The 26,065-nt window shown below is 46.5% G+C and overlaps 1 protein-coding gene across 2 annotated transcripts; it reads right to left on the bottom strand.

Annotated features, from left to right (window-relative positions):
* Positions 1-801: 801 nt before the first annotated feature.
* On the bottom strand, positions 802-26,065 carry DUSP10 (dual specificity phosphatase 10). 2 transcript variants are annotated; one of them, XM_074537034.1, is made up of 4 exons: positions 25,877-26,065; positions 23,491-24,336; positions 6,046-6,423; positions 802-3,025 (listed from the first exon to the last, which is right to left on the bottom strand). In XM_074537034.1, exons 2-4 carry the CDS (start codon positions 24,290-24,292, stop codon positions 2,760-2,762), a joined length of 1,446 nt encoding a protein of 481 aa, XP_074393135.1. In that variant the 5' UTR covers positions 24,293-24,336; positions 25,877-26,065; the 3' UTR covers positions 802-2,759. The 2 variants fall into 2 exon arrangements, with proteins under 2 accessions (XP_074393135.1, XP_074393136.1); XM_074537035.1 differs by lacking the exon at positions 25,877-26,065 and adding an exon at positions 25,229-25,502.

Genomic DNA, 26,065 nt, shown 5'->3' with positions numbered 1-26,065 from the left:
GGCAGGGCTCCTGCACCAGAAACTCCAGCTCCACACCCATGCATGGAGCAGCAGCAGCCAAACTGCTGAGCCTGACTGAGGCAAACACATCAAATCCTCTGCTACCAGGAACTCACTCAAGGCTGCAAGAGCTACTCATTGGCTCAAATAAGAATTAAACACCAGTACTTATATGGTTGCAAACTTCATCCTAATGCACTCAGCATGCAGTGGCCAAGGCTGAACCAAAGAGAGGATGCTGTGAGTCGTGTTGGTGCAGCACAACCTTCCTCCCTGTCAGTGTTTGAACAAGAAAAGCAGTAACGTGGAAGATAACTCTGAACCAAGTCCTCCTTCCCTTCATGCTGGGTCCCAAGAATGCAGCTTGCACACCTCTGGTGAATAACACAGTGTTTATGGCCACAAACAGGCTGCAAGGACCAACTTTTCAGCCAGCCCCCAGGCCAGTTGCTTCTGCTTTTGGTTCTCTGGTAAGAAAGGTTTTCTAACCTCTTCCCTCCTACCTAACCAGGGTCACCTGCAGCTCATGGAGAACGGCTGGAAGAAGTTGGGCCCAAACATGGGGAAAGGGGGCAGGGAGGGAAGAAGACCAGCTTTGCTAAGGGACTTCCTTCCTTCCCAAAGCACAAAGGCTCCCAACCAGCAAATGGCACCCTCTCTGTCCAGCCACACTCTCCCTTAGCTCCAGGAGCAGTCACAGTTCAAGAAGTTTTGCTTCCTGGGCAACTGTCACTGCCAAGGATGTTTTCAACAAAAGGACCAATAATAATCATAGAAAAGAAAAAAAAATTAAAATTCAACTCCAGTAGAAAAATAATTTAATAAAGGGATAAGTTTCAAGAAAGTATCAGTATAGTAACAATATTTTAAGTAAAATGTCCACAAAAATATACATGTCTAATGTGACTATACATTAAGTTTTCCAACAGGTCCTGTTTTACACTTGGTTCAGTCCATGTAAGTTTTCATCTAGGAAAAGCCTTTACTGCTATCAGCCTTCCTGGGACAGATCAGTTTGCACAACAGAATCACATGGAAAATGTTTTCTAACTTCTTTTAAGGTCATACAAATAAACTTTAGAGGTGGTAACAATCCAGAACAGATCAGGTCATACCATATCATTAAAATAAGTGAGTACAAACAAGGAAAGTGAAAGTCAGCTGCCCAAGGGACACAGGCAGAAACATCAGCCCTACAATACACACCACACAACACTGACACAGCTGGAAAAGGAGGGGCATGAAGGGAAGAAGGGCAAGAGGGAGGGGAAAATCCCAGGAGGACAATTCCCAGGAATTGTGGAACTGCTAAACAAGGGGGCTGTAGAAAAGCCAGGGAAAAGCACATGTGACCAACATACGTCTAAAAACTGGACAATTTTGTAACATAGAAGATAAGCTAACTACAGGAATATGAAAATGAATCAGTGGAGATTGTTTATTTCTATTTTTCCAAATGGCTACTGAGCTGTAGAAGTAACAGGTCTGTTCCAAAAAGCCCTTACCAATAGTGCTAATTCAGCTGAACCAGAAAGAAAAACCTGGTTACAGAGAGATGGAAGAGTACAGCAGAAAGTAAAGAAAACATGTTCCACCAGCAGAGGACAGGAACATAACACTGAAGGGGAGATGCCAAACAAGACAGATCAATGTTGTCAATGGGAGAGGTACAATGCCACAAAAAAACAAACCAAAGGGAACAAAACAAAAACCCCATCCCATAGAAAGAAAATGGAGAATGGCTAAAGAAATAAAAGGACACACACTTTCCAAAAGATTTTTTGTTTTATAATCAAATTTCTTTTACATAGACAACTGAAACACACCAATATTTTGTGCGAAAAATATTTTAAAATAAACTTTGCTTGTTCTACATTTTTGTACATTCTGATATACATATGTAACAAGGTTTATGGCACTGTAACCAGGATCAAAATCATACAAAGGAAAGAAATAATTGCTCTCATTTATCCTTTCTGAATCAAGCTGGCTGCTGTTGCACTATTAGACTTTAAAAATTATTATCTTATTATTAGTGGGCAGCCAACTCTTAATTGGTTTGAGCACTCAAAACAAACCCCAAATTATTATTGCACAAGAAGCCAGTGAAGGCATATGGCATAGAATGATCGAAGTCCCTTACTGTTAAAACTTAACACCCCAAAATAGAAAAATAGAACTGGAACATGAAACACGCCAAATAAACTTTGTTTTCTTCTTTAGTTTGAGTCAGGAGTGTGAAAAGTGCCTTGCAGACTTTTAAGCTGCTCTGATTTCCATTGTATCAGTGAGCGTTTTGCACAGTCTTTGCAGAACAAAGGCCCTCCTGTTTCAGGGAAGTTTTTTTCTGCTTTGTTTTGGCTATTTGTGTTTCATCTTCAACTTAGGTTTCTTCAGTCTATGAACCTGCACAGACTACTTAGCCATAAACTCTACAAGTAGCCGGAGAGAAGGGAAAAATAAAATTTAAAAGAAAAAAAGCCCAACATTTCTTCTTCCTGTTGTTTTTATTTTAAAAAGTACTCTTTTTGCTCTGAAGCCTCCCTGCTGCGACGGTGTCTGAGAAGGAAATCACAACAGCATCCCAAACCCAGCAAAGTTCTTGGATCTTTTAAAAACCTTTCCTTACAAAAAAGGTTTTATTCACAAAAAATTTGCCACAAAACTCCCCTTTGAAAGCTAAAAAGAAAACCCCACAACCACCCATCACTGCCCCAAATCAGGTGAAGAACAGGTTCCACCTCCTAGCAGCATGGCCGTCACACGACGGTCTCGACACCGATCAACTTTGGTGTGAGGATTCGCGGGGTGACTCCATTGTTCAGGTCTTCTTCGAACTCCAGTAACTGCCCCATAAAGTTAAGGTTGGGGGAAATGATTGGTCGTTTTCCTTTGACAAATTTATAGGCATCTGTCATGGTCATGCGTGTGTGCTTCATTAGGTACGCAATAACGATGGTGGCAGATCGGGAGACACCGGCCTGGCAGTGGATGAGGAGACCTTTTCCACACTGATGAGCTTCCTCTGCAAACAAGACAGACAAAAGAAAGTAAGATTTCTGCCTGTTTGTAAATCAGAACAAGCTCAGTGCAATCAAGAGTAACTTAATGTGAAAAGTTCCTTGATTTGGGACTTTTCATGGTGTCTCTTCCTCCTCCCATCCAGCACATCTTCCCCCAAGGTTTCAGAGCTACTGAATGTGAAACCCCCAGTCCACTCTGACACTGAAAATCCTCACATCCATTCTCTGCTCTTTATTAGTGGAACCATGCATTGAGAGATGCTGCTTCACTGCCAGGGAGCATTTTGTGAGGAGGGGAAGGTCCATGATGAGGCATCTCAGGCTTCATTTCCACCTCAGCTGCAACACCACTGCGTTATGTCAGCAGCTCAACCTCCCTGTTTTTCAGAGCAGGGAACCACCTCTAGAAACCAGATATTTTCAGATTCAATTCATAACAATGCATGTGTTTCAATGCCCAGTCCTCTGAAGCTTTACAAAAGTACTCTTGAAATGAGCTTCAGTGGGTGTCTCTGCTGTGGTGCCTCTGCAAAAGGAGGAGCCGGATACACACACACACCCCCCACTAAGATTCATCACTTACAGGGAGGCACCCTGGCCAGCATTCAGGGGGGATAGAGTCCTTCTAATCACATGCTAACAGGACATGAGAGAGGACAGTCACTACCATACCATCCTCATCTGCCACAGCTTGCTGTTAGAACAGGAGATGGAACTTTCAGGAAGTCACACTTCAACTACTTTTATTTCAATCCACAGGAGGAACATGAATTTAGTTTGCAGGTTTTGGCACGAATCCAACCCCACCAAAAGTACAGTTCAACCCCCCCCACATGTTCAACCTGTACTGTGAGAGCATAAATGAAGCCAACTTCCCTCTAGACATTTTTGCCAGTTAGTATTTCAGAAAGCTGAAACTCTCTAATGCATTTTGACACACATTCCCAGAGATGATTTCACTTCCTCCTATGGCTTTAGTCTTAGCTAAACCTGGGGTTGGTTGTGGTTTTTTGAAGACATATTTAAAGAAACATAGGCCAACAATTCACAGTTTAAACATTTCCAAATAATCTCAAATGCAATTTAAAGTTTACCCTGAGGAAGGGAAAGTTTTGACCGGTTACTTCCCCAGCTGGTTAATTTGAGAGGGAAGAAAAACTCTCAATGGAGATATATTTGTTTATTAAAACAAAGACAGACCCTCAAGATGTAATTATTAAAGAGGAAGTAAAATGGGTTTTGAAAGGCTTTCTAAATCTTTCCAGAGCAAAGCTGTTCTCTCTGCTCTTGGTAAGGTCACAAGCCAAACACTATCTTTCAGTGGTTTTGAGAACTCCAATCCTGCAATTCAAGGGATAAGGGGAGCAGAAATCTCTCTCTTGTACCTCAGAAAGACCTGAATGGAGCTTCAATCTCTTTACCTTAGCTTAGCCTATTGCATCTCCTCATCTTGTTGAACTTGAAGTTTAAGGTTTTACTGGATTTCTTGATACAGCTGTTTTCCTAGAGGATCAAAGCAAGGTTTCCTTTCCTCTGCCCTTCACCCAAACAAGTGTTGACCTTCCCAGGCACACAGTAACCAGCAGCTTGGGAAGCTGACAGCACTACTGGTACTGCTGGGACTGGGTTAAGAACCAAGGGAAAATTTGAGTTAGAGATCTTATGGTACTTTACACTGTAGAAGACAAACCCAAAGGCTCAGAGTGGTAAGAGTCCCCTGAACTGCAGCATAAGCAGTGATTTCTCTATTCACTCCACTAAAGCAGTGTGGCTGCAGAGCACAGGCACCAGCACACCATGACCCCCTGTCAGACACAGGCAGGCAAGGCTGAGGAGCCTCTGCCTTGAGCTGCCAGCCCTGCCCGGCACACTGCAGGGGCAGATGGGCTCACAGCAACCTGCTGAGCCCGGCCCTCCTCCCTGCTCCCACAGCTGGGGCCCAATCCCTGCGGAGCCTGAGTGCACCTGAGCGCAGAGCCAGCACAAAGGAGGGCAGGGAGGAACAAGGCTCTGCACCTCCCTGCCATTATGGGGTCAGGCAAGGACCTACACTGTGCTGCACACACAAACACACTTCTTCCTTTGTCTAGTACTCCTCCATCAAGCCTGAAGTATTGGTAAAGGAATTAGCTCAGTCTCAGCACAAGAAAATAGAATGTTATGTCAGTGGTTCCCCTGGCATATTTCAGAAAACCTCTTAGGACACATACTTGTGCTAGTGAAGCACCTTTACTATGCCACAAAAGCAGTGTCCACAAAGACATCTAGACAGGCAAGGAAAGGTCCTCAAAAGCTTTCAGTACCACATGCTGAAGCCCTGTCTGACCAGCCCTGCTTGAAGTGGCCATCTGGCTTTAGCCTAGCTGAGCATGGCCCCAGACTTGGCTGAGGGCTGTGCTGTGCTGTGCTGATTGTAATGAGGTCCAGAACAACGCTGCTGGGTCACTTCCTCAGCGATCTCCACAACAAGCAGTGTGTCTGTGGTGAACTCTCTCACACAGCCTACAGGGTTTAGAGGCTTATTAATGCAAGTTTTCATCACTATCCGCTCAACCACGCATACACTGAAGCTACAAATCTAATGGTGGAACAAGCCAAGTGTGAAAGTTTGTCAGTTTTCTCATTAAGTTAGCAAAGACTGAGAGACCATTAAGAACAGTCACTATGAAAAACTGGCTGAAAGCCACTGTGTGGAAACTAGGAATTCAAAGGAATCAAAAAGAGGGGATGACAAAAGTCTCAATTTTTTTGAGTTTCCTGAATTTAGAAGCCTGGAGGTAGGCGTTACTATCACTGGATAAAAATTGTAACCTCAGGCTACTTAACCAGATGGGCCAGAGATGAGAAAGGACAGAAATATGACGTGCCCAGCATTTCTGACAACCCAAACTAAAGGAAATATGGCCTTAACCAGCCTTCAGAGTTGCTGGCGAAGCATAAAGTTCATTCTCAATTGTTATAACGGGTAAAAATAATAACAATAAAAAAACAAACAGGAGTATTTCCAGGCAAGGGTAATTACCAATGAACTCAAAAGCCTCTTCAAAATACTGCCTGAGATTCTGCTTGTTGCTGTCAGTGGCTGGGAGCCGCTTGTAGTTGAACATGCCTTTCTCATAATGGTACAGGGGCAAGTGAGTGGTCACGTTGATGACGTAGCCGATGTTCATCCTCTGCATTTTCTCCAAGTCCTGAGCATCATGCTCGTTTCCGAGGAAAAGGAAAGGCAGGATGGGGGTGAGCTCAGCGTTCTCAATGTCTGGCGTGGTGGGGATGGACTGAGGTAGCACGGGGGGCACGGCGGAGGCACTGCCCCCTCCTCCCCCCTCGGGGCACTCCTGCAGCTGGAGGGAGTTGTCACAGAGGTTTTCATGGTTCTGCCTGAAACCGCTGAGTCCTCCTGGGAAGAGAGATCAAGCAGATAGTTTGGTTAGATACCCCAAGATTGCTTCAGAGCACACAGTGGGGCCACAAGGACTGGAGCTGGTTCTGCTGTCCCCATCACCGCTGTAACAGTGCCACTGGGCTGTCAACAGCGAGGGTGGCATGAATCAGGAGCAGGCATTGTCCTCCCTCTGCGCGGTGGATGGTGCCAAGGAACAACAGGGATCACAGACAAACATGCCTCTGTGCAACATCAGCCTGCTGGGGCTGCCTCACCTACCAGCCCGCACGACAAGGAAGGTGTTCCAAGAAAGAAACTTGACCAAAACTAAGGGGCCAAGGGGCTATCAGCACACTAGAGCAGAGCAGCAAGCCAGCTGGGACAGTCTTAGCTTTACCTGCCCTTTAGCAGGCCTGCAGGGCATCCCCCCCACCCAAAAGTTCCGAGGGGGATGGGAGCAGCTCACCCCAGCATCGCTGCAGGGAACAGCATGTACCGTCTGCGCGCCCAAACAAAAGAAAACCACTCCTTGTAACCTAACAGCGACTGAGGTGCTTGCTTAACATGTGGCAAACAGCTCTCCTTTTGCTGCCCCAGCCACCTGAAAATATCTAGCAAGAGTTATTTTTAGGACATTTAAATGGATTGGGAAATGGATCTGAGGGGGAAGGGAGAAGTCAGTTTTTCAGTGAAGGAAGCTCATGCCTTTCCTGCTGTATTGCTGGCTTTTTCAATAACCATTACCCTCCCCTTACTTTTTTCTCTTTTTTTTTTTTGAGGAGGGTGGCTTCACAGAGCTGGAGCAAGCAAAGTGGACCTTCTTTCTACACCTCATTCTGCACTGACATCAGCAGCAGGCTCCCCACCTGCTCAGTTTCCATGGCGATCCCACAAAGCACACAATGACATCAGCTGGCATGACATCAGCTCTTTGAGTGCAAACAATACAAGAACTACTACTTTGTGCAAGGCCTTTGGTAGGAGGCAGCAGCGTTCCTGGGAGTCACTGATGTAATGCTAACAGGTGGCTCCTCTGAAAGAAAAGGGCGGAAAGAGGAGAAACGCAGGGATGTGTTCCCCCCCACCTCACGCACGTTGCTGTTGTACTGGGATGCCTGAAGTCATGCTCAGCATCAACACGAGCCAAGTGCTCAGGCTCAATTGCACTTTGTGAACTGCAAGCCAAAAAAAACCCAGGAGAGGGGAGAGCAACTCTGAAGTTACTAGAAAGAGCCCCACTAGCCAAAATAAATGTGGAATGTCACCCTCCCAATAATGTTATTCAAAAGGAAAACAAATAAAGAGAGAAGCTATTTGTCTTTTCCATGCTCTTTCACAGTGATCCAGTGAAGGCATTAAAGTGAAGCAAAATATGCCTCCACTCAGGTTCTGGATCAGACACAGCAAAGGGTTTCAATGCCTACTGTTGAGGGCTGCAATTCAAATGTCCAATTCAAGTGTCTGTGACGTTCTCAGGGTGGGACCCCCACCAACCCAGGCCCATTTCGGTGCCCTGTGCTGTATTTCAAGGGCACAAGGCACTCAGAGTAGTTACAACCATCTGAGCCCCTGTAATGAAAGTGTTCTTTTCTACATCCAAACTCATGTCCTTCACGCACTGCTAGCAACGTCATTTCCCTGAAATCCTTGAAATGCCTACAAAATGCAGAATATTTCCCCTGCCTCAAAAATGTGCTTGTCTTCAGCTATTTCTGCTGTTTATAGGACACAGAGAAAACAGATTTGCCTTAAAGATCTCTATTATTTAAGTTGTTATAACAGGGGATCAGGCTAGAAAGAAGAGCAAGGACAAAAACTAAAGCTCAACTGCACCACCTGGCCTCAACAGGGCCTGAAAAGTCTTCTCAGTCCACTCAGGAAAATAAACAAGATGATGGCCCCTAAGCTGAAGATGTTTGAAGTCTCATCTAAACCAACAGCCCCAGCCTACAGTCTAGGCTAAAGACTAAACCCTAACCCACATTCCCAACTTTCTGAATGGGCAAGCAATCCATTCAGTTTGAATACCCCTGTTTAAACAATAGCTACAGCATGCTGGGATTCCCAAGAAAACCCCTGAAAAAGATTTTTTTTTAGTGACCCCAGAGCTCATTTTCCACCTCTCCTGCTGACCTCTGGGAATAAGCAGCCACAGCTGGAGGTAGAACCCCACTGGTTCCTCACTCAGATGGGGACACACTGATGGTGTGGCAGACACCATCTTGCTTCACCAGCTGTCTTGTAAGACACAGCAGAATATCAGGGCAAAGGATGGGAAGGGACCCCAAATACAACACACAGAAGATGCCCCAACAAGCGGAGTAGCCAGACATATAATACCTTCATTCACAATTTTTTTACAGACAGTAATTTTTTTTTTTGCCAGTGTCACCATTCCTAATGTCAATTCACATCCCCCACTCTCCTTGATCATCTCCTCATGTGAGAGGAGAGTTAAAAAGTCAGTTCAAATAATATTTGAAGCAACCCTCAGAGCAAATGTTCCTGAAAGAACACATTACTGGGGAGAGGATGACTAACCTGAACTGGCTCAGACATGTCAGCCTGGGGAGGACTGGACAAGAACACTGGTACCCAGGAAATGATGCAGCAAGGTGCAGTCATGGCAGCAAGTTGAACTCTAATCGAAGAGCAGGAGCTTAGCTTGTATCTGTGCTGCCATATGAGTCATGCAGGTCCCAAAACGGACCCAGACACCTCCTGAGTGCTGTTCCATTCTCAACACACACCATCCTTGTACAAACTGATTTATGAGGCACTAGAGTAATTTAAGTGGCACTCAAGCACCTATAATGCTCAGGCTTTTCTTAAGTTTGAGACTACCTCCCAAAACAGGTCCAAGCAAAGTTAATAATGATCAGTCAGAAAGAGAGGGATGGATTTTCCACATAAAGATAAATACAACATACAAAGTATTCAAATGCATCTGTATTCCTTAGGCAAGCTGCTGTTATTTCGGTTCATTTCAAGTCTTCATTTAGGGAGAGTAAAAAAGGTGGGAGAGAAGAGGCTGTTCCCACACCAGAGGCCAACACAAATCTCTTGCAAGCCTGGTCTAAGAGTTGATTCATTAAACTCAGTAAGGTGCAAGACACCACTGCTTACTGACCACAACTCCAGATCATAAGGGACCTCAAGGCATGGATGCAGAGACACAGCTTGGGGTTGTAACAAAAACTGCTTTGTGATTGACCCTGCCCAAGCCTTTCCAAACCTGGGGAATGAAGGAAGCACTACAGAGGGCAATAACAGCGCCAGTGGCCAAGAAGCACAACTTAGCAGAAGCCTCTTACTAGCACAAAAGCTGCATTTTAAAAGCAGCTTTTCAGATGCTGTTTGCAATATGGGAAAAGCCTTCATCATATAGAGACAACCTAAGTAGAGAGGTAACATAATATATCCACCAAGAAAGCCCATGGGAATGCATGGCAGTCTGCTGGAACCACAGCCACAGAGTCTGGACTCAGGAGTGCAGCCACCTTCAGTGACCAACCAAAATGCCAGCAGGCAGATGAGCCACTGATGGATGCCCATCTCCCCTGGCTTTAAACACTCCACAGAGCTTGTAATGACTAAAGCATGAGGAAGTATGCCCAGCCAGTGGGATGCAGCCTGTGCATGGGCACGAACAACATCCCAAGTGCCTTTGCTCTGTTCCAGCACGGCTGCTGGGCAGGTGTTCAGAGGGTTGAACCTACCCAAACCCAAACAGAGATGGACATACAAGGACACTCAGCACTCTGGGCAACCCAAGGTATTTCTTCCACAAGGAAATCAATCACCGAAGTAGAATCCTTGCTGGCAGATGGCCTCGTGTGGCATTTAGCAGAATACAACAGAACACCAAGGGCTCTTTGCTCACCACTGATGCAAGACCCAAGTTGCAGAACCATTCTTGCAGTTGTAACTGCATGACATTTTCCAACATCCTGCCCTGCAAGAACAGTTAGTAAGTGACAACAGACTTTGGAGTGTCTGAGACCTCAAAAATTTTGGAGAAGTTTTAAGTCAGCACCTTACATGCTCCAGCTATTCCCACACATTTGTTCAAATTCTCTGCAGCCATCTGCCCATAAACATCTCACTTAATGCTCCTCAAACTCTCCCATCAGGCAGCACCCAAGCAGCAGCTGCACACAGATTTTCCAGCTCCAAAGCCACCCAGGACCCCAGGGCTCACACCAGCACTGCAAGACCAGGTGAGCAGCTGAACAGCAGCCAAAGCAGCTCTGAACAAATAAAAAAAAGACAAGAATCATGGGTCTGGCAATAAATTCATGCTTAACACAGTGTCCGTCACCTGCCATCAGAAGAGGGCAAATATTATGCAAAACAAGCACAAAAGGCACAGCAAGAATAAGGCAGCCAGCTTCTTATGAGAGACTATAGCCTTGAAATTGCATCATCTTCAAAGAAATCTAGAGAAACAAATTTATAAAAGTGGATTGGCTGGTTGGGGATTTGCTTGTTTGAGGGGATTTTTTTGTTTGTTTGTACCATGGCAGCTTTTTAGTTTAGGGTTTTTGTTGTTTGCTGTTCAAGAATATTAAGAATTTAAGTACAAGGAGTACAGTAACACCTGGCCTCCTCCTCTGTCTCTCCTTCAGCCACCACTGCTGCTCTCTGGCTGCATTACTATATGCAAACTAGGATTTGGGCTCACAATATGCTTTGGCACATTTGCAATATGTTTCCTATCTGGAAACAGGTTCTTGCCACAAAGTTAAGGAAGTAAATGACCTTGTTTTCAGTGGGAGAGCTTAGAGAGAGGCAGCTACAGTCAAATACCCTCACCACAAAGCAACACCTTTGCATTACCTCATCGGTGTGGATATACTTTGTTCTGAGCGTGGCAGGTACTGGGTGTTCCCGCTCCCACTGCAAACAGGAACATACTTTTATACATGACAGACTGCAGATGTGGGAGCCACATTTAGACTAAGCACGTGGTCTTAGGAGACAACCAGACCTTTTATATGGTTTTCAAAGCTGTCCAGGCAGATTTCTGGATCTGCTCATCCTTGATTACAATACCACAAAGCTATCTCGGAAAAAAAAAAAGGGGGGAAAAAAAAAGAAAAGCAATGCACACACAAGCACAAGAAGAACAGAAATTCCAGGACACTGGGAAGCATCAGTGAAAGAGATGTTCAATCTGTAAATTCCCCTCCTCTCATGTTGCTGGGCTCTTGTGGGGTGCACAGCAGAGAATCTGGTGTTATCACAGTTCTGGTCACCACAACCTTTAGTCGCTCAGTAGTGAAGCCAAGCTTTAAAACACCCACTCTGCATGTGCCCTGTCAGTACCATCACAGCAAAGCCTGCGGCTGTATTTGAGTGAATTTAGGGCTGAAATGTCACAGAGAGCATTTGGGGTGCAGGACAGAGACACTCAGACAATTGGTGTGTATCTGTTTAAGACAATGCTTTGAATTTGTGCAATACAGCCTGTTCCTTTAAACCTGTGACCTCATTTATTTACATTACTGCAGAAAAGCCTGCCAGAAGCAACAGCTGATGACAGTCTCATGTATTTTTCCACTAAGACAACAATTAAACTGCTCCTGTGTTATTAATGAACAGATGACTTTGTGTCAAGTTGATTCAAAGCACAGGATGCCTCAAGGTTAAGCAAACGTGACTCCAGCATGTAAAAATAGAAGTTAGGTATTGTCCAGATGCTTTGCCCACCCAGTGCTCTCCTCCCCCCTCAGCCTCCTGAGCAGGAGGGCCCAGGTCTCACAGCCAGCCCCACCATGCTCCCAGCAGTGTGGAGAGGTCCTGCTGCAGGGTGGCACACTGGTCCTGCTGAGCCACCGCCACTGCAATGCCACCATGCGGCCTGCTCCTGGGCCACGGGCCTTCCGCCAAGGCAGATGCTGCTGTACAGGTTGAAGCAGAATTCTGCCATTACAGACCCAATCCACTCCTAGGATATGGACAACAACCTAGACCATCTCTTCACACCACCAACACAGCTATGGCTGCAGGTGTAGGTGTGCTGAGCACCAAGGAAACTGTCAGGGAGGGCATGGAGGCACTGGGGTTGCATCCATCGGGCACAGGGCCTAAGGCCACCTTGCAGTAGTAGATGCAGCCATCACACTTGCTCACAGATGTTGCTGGAGTGATTTTAGCCATAACAAAGATGGTTCCTGGTGTGTCCTGGGGATTATGCTCTGTCCATCCTGAGGCTCTGAAAGAAGGGATGCTCAGATCTCAGAACAACACAAGACACACACTTTCCTTGCCCAAGCAGGGCTCTGCTTCCCAAACTTCTTCTACAGCAACAGGGCCAATCCAAGCAGATCACTGCAGGAGTGCTCCTACTCTCCAAGCAGATGCCATCTCCTCACCACAGCTACAGCTGAGCAGTGCTCAAGGCTTGCCCTCACTGCTGTAGCAACTTTGACATGGCTGGAAATACTGTATTTGCCCACAGCGCAGGAAGGACAACTCCCTTATATCCACAGGGGTGGGGACCTATTGGACCACGCTCAGCCAGGTGACACTAGTGAACTGCTCACCTGCCTGTGGGATGTTCCAAGGAAACCCTGTGGCTTTCCCTGTCACCCACACAGCATTCAGCAACAGCTGTGTTGCAAAAGATTAAGCTTTGAGCAAACATAAAAAAGTAAAAGTAAACAGCACACACAAAGAACAGCTTCCACCTCGATACACTCAATCTAATCTAGTCTCTCCCTCGAACTGAGCTGCCAACAGCACTTCAAAAAAAAAAGGCAAAACTTCACATTCCAAAGAACTTGCAAGGTCAGTTTTCTTCCGTGTGGGAAGTATCCTGAGAGGTCAGTTTGTACACAAATTCTGGCCTAGAGGAGTCGCAAGGACATACTTGACACAATGGCATTGAGGTCACTTTAGAAGTCAAGAGTGCAACGCCAGATAAAGAGGAAAGGTTCCCCCTCAACATCAAGGGACATGCACACATGTTTGCATGTTATTTCTAATTTAATCTCACTATGGTTCTCACCCCTCGTCACAGCACATCCTCTCTCACTGGCCTTTGAGGTCTCCGGCCTCATCCACTTTTATTTTTTTCCTCTGACACCAGCAGAGCAAAGCTGGCTCTCCCAGGGTCACCTCCTGGGGAGGCAGGCGAGAAGCCATCCAAAACCCCACTCCTTGCCAGACTGTGCCAGAGTTGCTGGCTCTGTCCAGCTCCATTCTCGTCTCCTCCCAACCACACCATCACCCCCCAGGAGCCTCCCACACCTCAACACATGATTTGCTTTTTTCCACTATCAGCTTTCACCTCTTCACTTTTCCTCTTCTCATGATTACTAGATCATCTAAATCCATTCCAATTAGAAAAAAAACAATCTTTCTTCCTTGACCTGCCACTAGAAAACCTTTCTTGAATTTCAGTTTAACTCTTCTTTATACTTTTTTTTGTCTTAAATTTAGGGTTTTTTCTCAGACCCTGAACACCCAAGCAAACCCACATATCCCATCCATATCACCCCTTTACCTGTCAGCTTTTCCAAGAGATGCTACTAACTTTTGGGCTCATCAGCCTGTCCAGAAACCACCCTGAATAATTTGGGACCCCCTCTCTGTATTCAAGGCAGTGGTTCCAACTTGTAACTGGAAATCTGCCCTATGTTATGGGAGTGCTGAGTCTGCTTATTTGAAAATAAAAACTCATGTATTCACAGGAAAACAAGCTAGCTTTCTTCAAACCACTGTGTTATCCTTGGGGAGCGGTCAGGAAGGTGAAAGAGAAGGCCTGCTCTGAATTTTGGTACAAGGACTAAACTATACAAGAATGTCAATAGGAATAAGGCAAAAACCCCACATCCCAAACACACTATGGTGACAACTCTGCAGCCACCAAGGAGGACTGGACGTGCTCTCCCTGGAGGGCAAGCGTTTATAGCAGAAACTCAAAATTAGTCACATTACAGCTTCTCATGGCAAAAGTATGTGTTCCCATGGGGATGCAGGCTAACATGAAGTCCAATTAAATAATCACTGGAAATGTCAGCATAAACCCTGAAAGAATACATACTTCTACTGTGAAATGCTCCCACTGGAAATCATATTAACAAAAAGGTCATCAAGAAATGCTAAAGCTATGTACAAAAGAGGCAGGAGAAGTGAGGGAGGAGGGAACAGAAACTATTTTAATGCAATACAATACCACAAATGGTTTTATATTGACAAAGAGCTATGGGTCTGTTTTCCCAGACAGAGGTAGAGCTGAGCAGATTTGCCCAAAACAGCAAGTTTCATTTGTTTTTTAATCTGTTATCAGTTCCCTCCCTGGCCATGACCATAGGCACCTCTCAGGCAAGAGGCCTGGACAGAGCCAGCCCAGGAGCAGGATGCGGGCAGCTGTGGCTCAGCACGTCTGAGGAGGCAGAAGGGTCCCAGCACTGTGTCAGACACACGCAATCCTGGATGCGTAGGAGCAGACCTTTCTGTTTAATCCGAGCGCTTTAGAGAACACTGACATTTTCATGCTTCAGCCACCCATTTATTCTCTTTCCCCTTTTAAGGACAACCTCTCCAGGACAATTTCTTTCTAAAGAGAGAGCAGGCTGCTTTGTTTGTCCTGAGAATAACACAGGCTCTTTTCCAGTCCAAGCCACTGCTCCTCTACATCAGAAACACCAGCACCATGCACATTAATATGAAAGGAAAACAGGGTGCTGATATAGCACATTCTCATTTGGGAGTACCATCCATTCCTGATGAATTTAAACTCTTTTTAGACTGAAAAGTTTCTACCTTTTTATGTAGAAATAACAATATCTGGCTCTGATTTGACATTTTCTAGCAAGGTATTGCAAAACACATGAAGGAAAAACAAGGAAAGCAAAGGATGGTTTCTTGACATATCTCAGTGCCACAGAGTCCAAATTAAAACCAGCACACTACTGGAACTAGCAAGGTGTATGCTAGCCCCCATTTTGGCAAAAGCTTCAGGGCCAGCTCCGCTGGCACATACATCCCAGTCTAAATGGTCAAGGAACCAAGGCTAGCCCCCAAAAACCCCATAGGCAAAGAGAAAGTTGACCAAGATTGCATCCATATTCTTCAGACTCAAGGCAAGAAGGAAGCAGGGAGAGGGCAAAGAGAAAAAGGCATATTTACAGAATCCAGAGCTAAACAGCAACAAAACAAGGAATATTTCCAGCTAAATGAAAATCAATCCTTGTGTCCAAATAAAATAACTCCTTGTCTCCACTAATATTTCCCAGGAAACATAAGAACTCTGTTGTCCTCCAACAGTGATGATGCTCTGCCTTCCTGGACTAACACATATGAATTTAAGAATAATTTCATTGTAAACAATCAGAGTGGTTGTGTACCTAAAATATGCCAGCAAATTTTAAGCAACAGCAAAAATCTTATTTTTAGCTCTCATCCACTGGACAGACAGATTCCCATTACCTTAACAGAAAACAAGAATAATTAAGAGCCCAGCATCAACATAGTGCAGGTCAACTGCTCCAACAGCAGCTTTTGCTTTAAAGCATTAGTGTTCAACTGCTTACATAAGGCTTAATATCACACTTCGGCATAATGAACTGGAGACAATCAATTTGACTGGTATGACAGAAGCTTGCAAGTTTTCTTCTATTTTCTTTAGGCCATTGTAAGAAAAAAAATATATATGATAATTATGTGTGGACAGAGTAACATTTGTTCTTTTTATTACCTTTAATTAGAAGCAGCTCTTCTCTGTTGCAGTGAATCAAGTGGGAATTTATCCAGAGAGGCTGTAGGCTTTTTAAAGCTAGGGCATAGTAAAGGAGTTGGAAACAAATGCGTTCACATCTCTATTATTATTCTCTTAATTTATATTTTCCAATTTACTCCTTCAAAGCCCTGATCTTGTAAGCAGGGTGTTGCATGCACACAAAGCAGCACTTAACCCTGGCAGGAGCGGTGGTTCCCAAACCCTCCCACCCAGTGGGAGCATTCCTGTCCTCCAGCAGCAGGCAATGACAGATTTACATTCCCTCCTGACCCCACCATGCCCAGACCCTCGGGTGGGCACAGCCCAAGGCAGAAGCTCCCACTGCAGGAGCTGTGGGTGGCTGTAGCTGGGCTCACAAAGGGTGGCATTGCTCCAGGCAGCAGCAATCAGAAGCTCATTCCTTCACGTAAGAGGGACGAGGCGGCACCCAGACCGACAAGGTCCTGGTTGCTCCCTGCAGACTGGCCAGTTTGGGTCTCTCTGCACACACTCTCCTGGGACAGGCTCACTGAAACCAAGTGCCAGGAGATCAGAAGCTTGTGCCCCTTCTGGATCCCACTCTTTTTACTGGGAGCAGAGCATTCCTTTGAAAAGGAGGCAATTCCCTCACCCAAGCAGAGAAACACATGAAGATGAACCTCTATTAAAAAAAAAAATTCCTGGAGGCAAATCAGAGCCTAAAATTTGCAAAATTATGTGCAAAAACGCACAATCAAGGGAAGAAAGAGGGTGCTCCAAAATCCATCTCCCACTTTCTGCAGCAGGCAGCTGTGCTGTCCCAGGGCACCACTGGGACTGTGGATGGAGCCAGGGTCAAACACACTTAACACCAATTGCAACGAGAGAGATAAGCTCTGTGTAACAAATGGCGCAAAGGGCATTAAAAAAAACCCAAACAAACAAAAAACAAAACAAAACCAAACAAAAAAAACCCGAAAACAAAACCAAAAAAAAAAACAAAAACAAACCAAACCAACCAACCAAAAAACCCACAACAAAACAAAAAACAAACACATCCAAATCAGATGAAAATGATTTCTCTACACTTCATGGCAAGTTTGTTGTGTTGGCTGAATCAGAGCTCCCCTGGCCACAAGACTGCCCTGCTATCTAGGCCCAGATTTATCCCTCTAGTCCAGTTCCTCCCTTTTTGTACCACATGGCGGACAGACTTGCTTCTCCATCTCTTCCCCTTTCCTTCCAGTCCCCAAAATGCTGCTCCAGAACTAGGTCAGAGACCACCTCTGGGTAGAACACAGGTCCATGGGGAATCAACATCTTTCTAAGCAGCAGAGGATTCACCAAAAACAACCTTCAGAGTGCTCCCAGATGTGAGGCTGCCTTCACCATAGACACTGATTGAAGCAAAGAGTTTCCTGTACTAAAAAGTCACAAGATGCTTAAACAAAATGAAACAACAAAACTCCCAAGCTTCACTACTGAACCACAGAGCATTCATCAACACACTGCGCACAGACCATGAGCACCCCTGAACTTCCCAGCTGCAAAAACACTTCCCCTGAATCCCCCGTGCCTCCTGCCCACAGCAGCCCCCATTCTGCCCTGTCACAGGGTGTCCTGAGTGGCACTGCCAGCACTGGTGGCCAAAGCCAAGAGCACTAGTGCACATTTCAGCTTTCCCACAACCCTCAACACTCAATGGATCAAGAGTAGGTGAAAAGCCTGCCAGAGGAAGCTGAAGCAAATGCAATATTCAAGACAGCACCTTGATCCAATCTCCTCTCAACCAGACTCTTTGCAGCCTTTACTTTTCCATGAGGCAGGGAAAGGTGATGTCCATGATAAACACACTGCTCTTCTTTAAGCCCTAGCTTACCAAACACCTTTATGATTAAGAACAAATTAACTTTTACAGTACAGAGGTGTTTAAAAAACTGCTACAGACTGATTCAGGTGAGAACTTAGACTCAAAGCTTCAGAAAAACAGCTGCTCACAGTAATTCAGGTCAGCCTTGTGATTTCTGTAGCCAGCACTCTCCCAAGCCCACCAGGGACTTCCCAACAAGGCTAAAGCACCACACAAAATCTCATCTCACACACAGACGGACAAGGCACTAGGTTATCTTCAGATTACCATTATCTATTTATTTAAATAGCATGACTTGACAGCCCTGCAAGCTGATGCTGAATGTTTGAGAGGTGTTTCCCTCCTGGCTAGCTGGTGAAATTGCAAAGCAGGGAAACGTTGAGATGTCTGTATGCTGCTTATATTTATAGCATTTCTTCACTTTTGAGTTGTTTGCATAAATAAAAACCCCTAAATATAATGGGGCTTTTCACAGAGTAAAAAGTCATAGCCTAAAGACAAGGGATGGGCCCCCTCTTCAAATGCATCATAAAGCCAAGGCAATCTCACTAAAAACTTCTGTGCTCATAAGTGTAGTGAAAACTTTGGCTGCTGCTTTGGAAGCAAATCACACATGTACAGTACAAAACACTTTTTTTTAAAATTGCCCATCTGTACTAGTTAAGATCCAGACACCACTCAAACCTCAAACACAGCTACCCTTCCATCCCAAGCCTCTCCAAAAGGTTCTGTTCACCTCGAGAACAAAAAGCCAGAAGATAGACGAGCACATCATCCTAGAGAGATTTCAGTCGAGGAAATTCTCTGGCAGGGCAAGGGTAAGGGTAAGGGCAGCACATGAGGCATTCAGCTAATTATAATCCAACATCTACCTACCAGGAACATCATCGGGAATGTTACCCCAGTTTATACAGAACTGGAACCAGATTTTTCTTTACAAGCATCAGAGAGGTTTGCCTAATGTAACATTTTGGTTCTTTATTCCATGGGTATAAGAAACTGGGGAGCAAAAACTGGGGCGGGGAAATCTCCTTTCTATTGCTCCCTTTCCAAGGCACTGCCATTGCTCTCTTTCCAAGGACAGTTAAAATGTGATAGGCACCATGCAAACCAGCACAGCAAACTCTCAGATGCCATAATCTCAGAGAAAAAGCCACATTTACCATTACAGCTGAACAGGCAAAGTGTAGAGGTACCTTTCCCCTGCAGAAGTACCCTCAAAATATGTCAAAGACCCTGGTCTCCAGCCACACCATCATCCCAATTTATCTATATGCAAAAGGTAATGACACATACAAACAATTTTCTAGTGTGATGGCAAAAAATATTATTTATTCCAGTAGAAAGATACTTTAAGCACCAGCAATCAGAGCCTGAACACTGAAGGTGAAATCTCAGCTCTGACAGAGCTAGCAGAAGCTTTTCCCCCAGTGAATGATAGGGCCAGCTCTCCTCTGCAGCACAGAGGGAATAAATTTTATTTTTAAATGCTAAGTGACTCATGTGAAATGTCCTGTGTTTTTAAAACTACACATTTCCCTATTACAACCATGACCTAATAGTTATTCAGTGGAGATCTCTGGTGGAAAGAAGTGCCAGGCACATGTTTTGTTGGTCAGCTGGATTTGTTGACCATTACATCAAGTTTTACTTTCAAATACACTTGTGCAGTGTAATCCAATTAGGGTTTAAAGCAACACTGACACTGTTAAATTCTATAATTAATCAAAGTAATAATTAAGGTATTTGTACAAGTGACCAGGTCAGGTATTCCAAAGGCAGCTGATCACAGTATTTACATGAATGTAGAAGAATATAAAGCAAATAATTATTCCTTTTGTAAGGAATAATTACTTGCTTACAAAGCCCCTCTGTAGTTGTTTCAACTTTGCTGATATGTGACTCTAGCGTGGTAAGAGATCTGAAACTATTCTTAGACCATGGCAGAAAGCATGAAGTGGTTTCTTGGCAGGTCTTACACTCCCCACTATAATGAGAGCAAGTCACTTCATTTATTTCCCTGTCAGATGAGCAGAGAGAAGACTGAAAGGCAGAGCATAAATAAACTCTTCAGACTGTGAACAAGAACAAAGAAACAACCAGGTTTTGTGGAGGAACCAGCTGGTTCCTCCCCATCTCCTTTGCAGAAGTCCAGGCATGAGTTTACAGCATACAGTGGGAATTAAAAAGAAAAAGCCAAATCATATTTTTCATCTCTGCTTTTAAATTCCTTGAAGTCAAACACAGCAGCCCTTACAAACTAAATGCAAGACTTAAGCAGGTTCACAAGGCTCCTGCTGCTGGGTCTTGAGGGAAAAGGAAGAACGGCAGGATGGAGACAAAGCCACTGGACCCTGGTCAGCGAGACAAAGGCAACTCCTCTTGTGTTAAAAGCTGCCAAGATGTGCTGGCATAGATGCTTCAATTTTTCATTTTATTTTCCTTTGGAGATTGAATTTAGTTTATGAAAAAAAAAAAAAAAAAAAAGCTGAACTCCAAGCCTAAATGTTTCAGTCATGGGAAGCTAGTACTTTTCATCTGAATGCAAATGAATTTCCCACTTTCCATTTTGAGGTCCTAGGAGCAATCTTAAGCATACCAGCCCCCAAGACTCAAGGAAACTTTTGCTATGAGCTGAGGTGCTCAGGGAGGGCAGAGATGCCTCACTGTTGGGTTTGCAGGAGGGAAAGGGGCACAGCCCTACCAAGGAGGGCCAGGGCTGCTGACCCAGCCTGGGGTCACAGCACCACGTTCCTCTCCTCCCCAAATTCAGCTTTGACATTGGCCTCAAGCAGAAGGGACACTGGGCTCATATCACCGCCCCATCTCCATTCCAATGCTAAGAAAAAAAAAACTAAATTAAAAAAACAAAAGCATCGACAAAAAGTGAGGCCTTTAGTTTTCAGCAAACATGGAATACCATGGTCATGGTCATGGGGTGTTGGGGGAAATAGGACTTCTTCCTATTTTGTTTATAAACAGATTGAGCAGCAGCTTTAGCCAGGACAGCTCAGGCTGTTACTGCCTGTGTAGCAGGACTACCAAATACAGGATTCTTATGGGCTTATTTTTTGTAAAAATAGACGATTTATGCCTGTCTCAAGTGTTGCTGTGCCCTGTGGCAAAAGAAATAAGCAAATCTTTCTTAAGAGCTTAAATCAAAATTATGCATGTGTTACATTTATGACCAAAAAAATGTTAAAGGAAGTAGCAAGAAGAGGCATGGATAGAAAGGGAGGAACTGAAGTCTTAAAATCTTCCATGCCACAGCATACACGAAACCCTCTCTTGTCACATCGCTAGTTTATACACTGGTATGCTACATTAAAAATAAACCACACTACCTCTTTAACTCGTGCCTAATAAGGCACGCTATACATACATTTATCTATAGATCACGGCGCGGCCTTGGAAAACAGCAGAGGGTTTCTGTGCTGCTCAAAAAGCCTGGGGCACCTCCGAGCCGCTGGCGGGGGACGGGCAGGGCTGTGGGGCGGGGCTGTGGGGCAGGGCTGTGGGGAAGGGCCGTAACCCAAGCCCCGGCCCGGCGATGGGACCGAGAGCGGCCGCGGCTGACAGCAGCACCAAACATGGACAAGGGGGCACCGCAGCGGGGCCGGCGCTTGGACAGCCTGGCTAGCAACCAGTGTTTGCAAACACAACACGGGCATCAGATGGGACCGCAATAAATTAGCGCCGGGCAGCGGAGAGCGAGAGAAATCACTCAGAGTAACACATCCAGGCAAAGAGGGCTCCCCGGCCACCCCCAGTTTCGTTTTAGCGCCCGAACACAGGGACGGGGACGAGCCAGCTCCAGGGCGGCTGAAGCACGACGGAAAAAACGCTACCTGTCAAGTGAAACTAAATAACGAGTGCCTCCAGCGCCACGCCCCCAGCTCGGAAAGCCAGCCGTAGCCTTCCTAAATGTCGCTTTATCCCAGGCTCAACTCCATCCGACCCCAGCTGGAGCCCTGCTTCAGAGAATGGGAGTGGAGTTATGGTGACGGCCCAGCAGCTCAGCGCTGCCCAGTTACTGCTCTGCAGCTTCATCTCAGCCAGGATCTCATTCCAGGTACTGAAGAAGTACCATGCGAGGCTCCGAGAAGCTACAGTGTTTTCAGAGAAACACAGAGAACACCTTCAGCACTCCACTTTTCTAAGGATAGGAAGGCTTGCAGACTACAACCACTTATCCAGCTGCAAAGGCTGTACAACAGAAGGATTACCACCAGAAAGGCACAACTCCAGTGGCAGCCTCACTCTGCCAAGCGCCTCATCTCCTCCTTCCACATATGCAGGGCATCATCGTGACCCCAGAGACTCAATAAAAGCATACTGGGATCCTGTTGCAAATATCAAAACAAGCCCAGCATGACTACACTCTTACCAGGAGCAAGGGGGACAGTTCAGCAATTTCAAGCTTCCACAAGATACACAGAGGAGTATCTCACAGGATCCCTAGATCCTACAAAGCCATGAAACTCAGCTGAGGAAAAGGGATAAAGTACCAGCCCACTGCATTCTCCTGCCACACTGTGCAGGAGAAGTTGCAAGTAGCACAGAAAGTAGCAAGCTGCACAGAAAAATTAAGCAAATTAAATACATACAGTATGAGCTAAGCAGCAAATCCTTCCATAGTTTCCCACTGCCACAGCCAGTTTCTGCCAACCATACCTCCGAATGGCATAAGCACGCAGGGGAAAGGAAATTTAATCTAGAGGACAGCATTGTTATAAATAGGATCTGGAGAATAAAGTGAAGTGTCCTTGGATGATGCCTTAATTGGTGGGGCTCATCTCCACCAGAGCATTAAGGGATAAACCAAATTCCACATTAAAACAGGAGCCTTTACAGGAAAGCCATATACATACATAAGCACTCATACACAGAAACACACCACTTTCAGATCACTCTTTAAACAAATAATTTCCCCCTGTCCAGTATTCTGACCCTGTATCACCAAAACTGGGCTTGATTGCTCAAGTTGTGCTGACTGGTCCATGATACAATGCCTCAGACCAAGTGACCTCCCTAATCTTTCCTTCCCCCTCCTTCTACTCTCCCACTGTCCATCTCCAGCGCCTATGAGTCCAGTTTTACATGGACTAAAATAAGGCTGCTAAGTAAAGGTCAGTCTAACAAACTAAAAGAGAAGTATCCCCTCCTGGACCTCTGCTCCTTGAGCTATAAATACTCAGAATAAGCACTGGGGGAAATTCTTTGTTTGCACAGAGAGACACCAGGAAACACATTTCCTCCTCCTTACACTTCTCACCCCTCCTGCTACTCAAGGACAACATCCAGAGAAAAGCAAGCACCTCTCTGCTACCAGCACCATGATTTGTCCATGGAAGGCATTTGCTTTGCCACTGGTGACTTGAGACACCCAGGCCTTCCCAGAGATAAACAGATGCTTTCAAGGTGCAACCATCAGCAAGGCTAACAACAGAGAGTACACACTGCAAAGCAAACCAACACACTGTGTCTGGGCAACGAGGAGGATTACCTTTTAGGACTAAGGGTTCCTTGCCTTCTCGCTTGAGTGACTCCAGCACTATGTGGAGTGGCTGCGAAGGCATCACCCTGCTTGGCTCATTGGTATTCTCATCATAAACTACAATTTCTTTGGAAAAGATTCTCTTGAAGGAGTCCTTGCCTTCCCGGCAGGAGATCAAGTCCAAGACTGTGATCTTGCCCTGCTGGAGCCTTCTCCGGCTGATCTTGTCAGAACAGTTAATGTGGACAGCCCCTTGAATGTGGCTCTTATTATACTCCATGAAGGGCCTGCAGTCAATGATGACAGGACCTTGGTTCTGTTGGTGGCTCTTGCTGCATTTGGTCATCTTCTTGGCCAGATCATTGGGGTAGATGATTTTGATGCTGGCGAGCTGCTTGGTGCTGCCCGAGACGGGGCTGCCCACGCCGCCCAGTGGGCTCAGGCTGCCGGCGTTCTCATTGCTGTTGACCATTTGGTTGGCAGCACAGGCAGGGGAGGCTCCGGCGTGGGTGCTGCTGGTGCTCGCTTGAGTTTGGGCCTGAGTGTCCTTGTCGTAAGTTGCCACAGTGCAGCAACTGGCACTGCTGCATCCACAACTCAGAGAGCGTGCAGAGCCGTTGGATGAGGGCATATACGTGAGATTAGCAGTCTTTAGGGACACGACAACTCCGCCGAGCAGACTGGAGTGGCTCTCACCAGCAGAAGAAGCAGATTCAATGAAGCTGGAGTCTAAACACAGGTTGAGATCCTGAGGTCTCACTGGCCTCGAAAGTGCCACTACTACCCTGTCGTCTAAAGGAGATGGAGGCATGAGGAGGCTGAGCACTAGCAAGTTAAGAAGAATGCAAGATCACCCTGAAAAAGAAAAAGCAGAAGAGAAAGAAGACAAAAGGTGATGAAAACAGATCATGAAATCACATAAACCAAGAGATCCAGCAACTTATTTTACCGACATTCATTATCCCTACAACCCCTTCTGACAGTTGCCAGCTCACAGTAGCTGCTCATAAATCTTTTCAGTGCTGCAGAGAATGCTTCAGCTATCTGCATGTGCGCCCATAGCACGCAGAATCCACATGAGCAGCCTGGACCGTGCAGTGACACCCAGGAGAAGACATTTAGCTACATGCAGATGGTACTGAGCCATTCCGAAATCCCAGGCTGCAAAGCTCACCACTGATAACGACAGAGGCATGTTCCCTTACCCCGTTGCTCACTGAAAAGAAAGCAACTACTGGGCTGAATCCACTACAGGGAGGAACACGCAAGAGCTGAATAGCTGAATGTGTCAGAGGTGATCTGCAACTTTTCCAGCATGCTGGAATAAAATTAGCCTGTGAATAAATTTTCTGAGACAGTTACAAACTTGAACACATAAGGCTAAACAAAAAAATACCCAATAGAAAACAAAAAAAAATTTAGCTTCTGGAGATCCTTATAAGCGTGCACCTTGCACTTCCCTCCCCCTGTTAGAGGTGAATCCAATCCCAGTTAAGCCCTTAGCTCCAGGCTCGGGATGTCTGCTGTTCTCTAGCAGTCCGTGAGGTAAATTCCCGCAACCCACCACATTTCACAGCTTCTTCAAAGAGTAGTCCCCTCCGCCCCACGCAAGGTCACTGCCTGCCCCACCTTTGCCTTCCCATTTGCTAAGACGCAGCACGCAGGATTTGAATCCCCCCGTTTCTACTCGGCAGACAACGAAGACGACGGGAACAAAACACCCAAAGCCAGCCTGACAGTGCGTCACCTTCACCAGCAACTCTGGGAGCAGCCGCAGCTCTCTCTGAGAAACCCATCCCGGCACCAACTTCACCAACTCCACCAAGACCCCGGAGCGGGGCGAGCACTCGCAGCTCCCGCTGGCCGCCCGGCCGGCCCTGCACCGGGCCGGCTGGGAGATGTCCATCCCGAACAGGGGATGGCCGGGGGGCACTGCCACCTCCAGCAGCCACCGCTCTACGTAGCAAACCCGCGGGTGCCTCCGGAGCGCGGAAAGGCGCCGCGACCCGCCCGCCCGGGCACGGCGGAGGTGCCGCGGCTGGGCAGAGCGGGGCCAGCGGCGGCTCGCTCGCTCCAGAGACTTCCCCAGCCCGCTCTTTTCCCAACCCTCCCCTCGCCCTATTTAGGATAAGAACTAGGATAAGGGCGCCCCGAGCGCATTCGCCTGACGCAGTTAAAATTATTTAATAAACGAGGAAGACAACCCAGTTACCCCAGCGAGGGGAGACAACGAAAGAGCCCAGGAGAAGAGAGAAGCTAAAGTTTTGTCCGCGATCGCAGGGAGCCGGGGCTACCGCCAATCGCGCGGCGGGCCGGGCCGGGGCTCCCCGCCCCGGCAGCCCTGGCGCGGGCTCCCGCGGCCGCGGCCCCGCTCCGCGCCGTGCGCCGCACTCACCGGCGCGCCGCGCTCCGGCCCGCTGCGCGGAGGTGACGGCGGCCGCCGCGGGAGGAGCCGCTCGTGCCGGTGCGTGTCGCGCGCGCTGCCCCGCGCGCCGCCCGCCCCGCGCTCCGCGCGCCGCCCGCACCATCCTCGTTACTTTCTCTTTTGCTACCGCGTAAATGTACGGCCCGGCGGGGGCGGGGC

The sequence above is a fragment of the Zonotrichia albicollis genome, chromosome 3 (genome assembly GCF_047830755.1).
Source record: "Zonotrichia albicollis isolate bZonAlb1 chromosome 3, bZonAlb1.hap1, whole genome shotgun sequence".
NCBI lineage: Eukaryota > Metazoa > Chordata > Aves > Passeriformes > Passerellidae > Zonotrichia > Zonotrichia albicollis.
The sequence above is the reverse complement of the archived record's forward strand: the minus strand, read 5'-3'. Positions and strand labels throughout refer to the sequence as shown.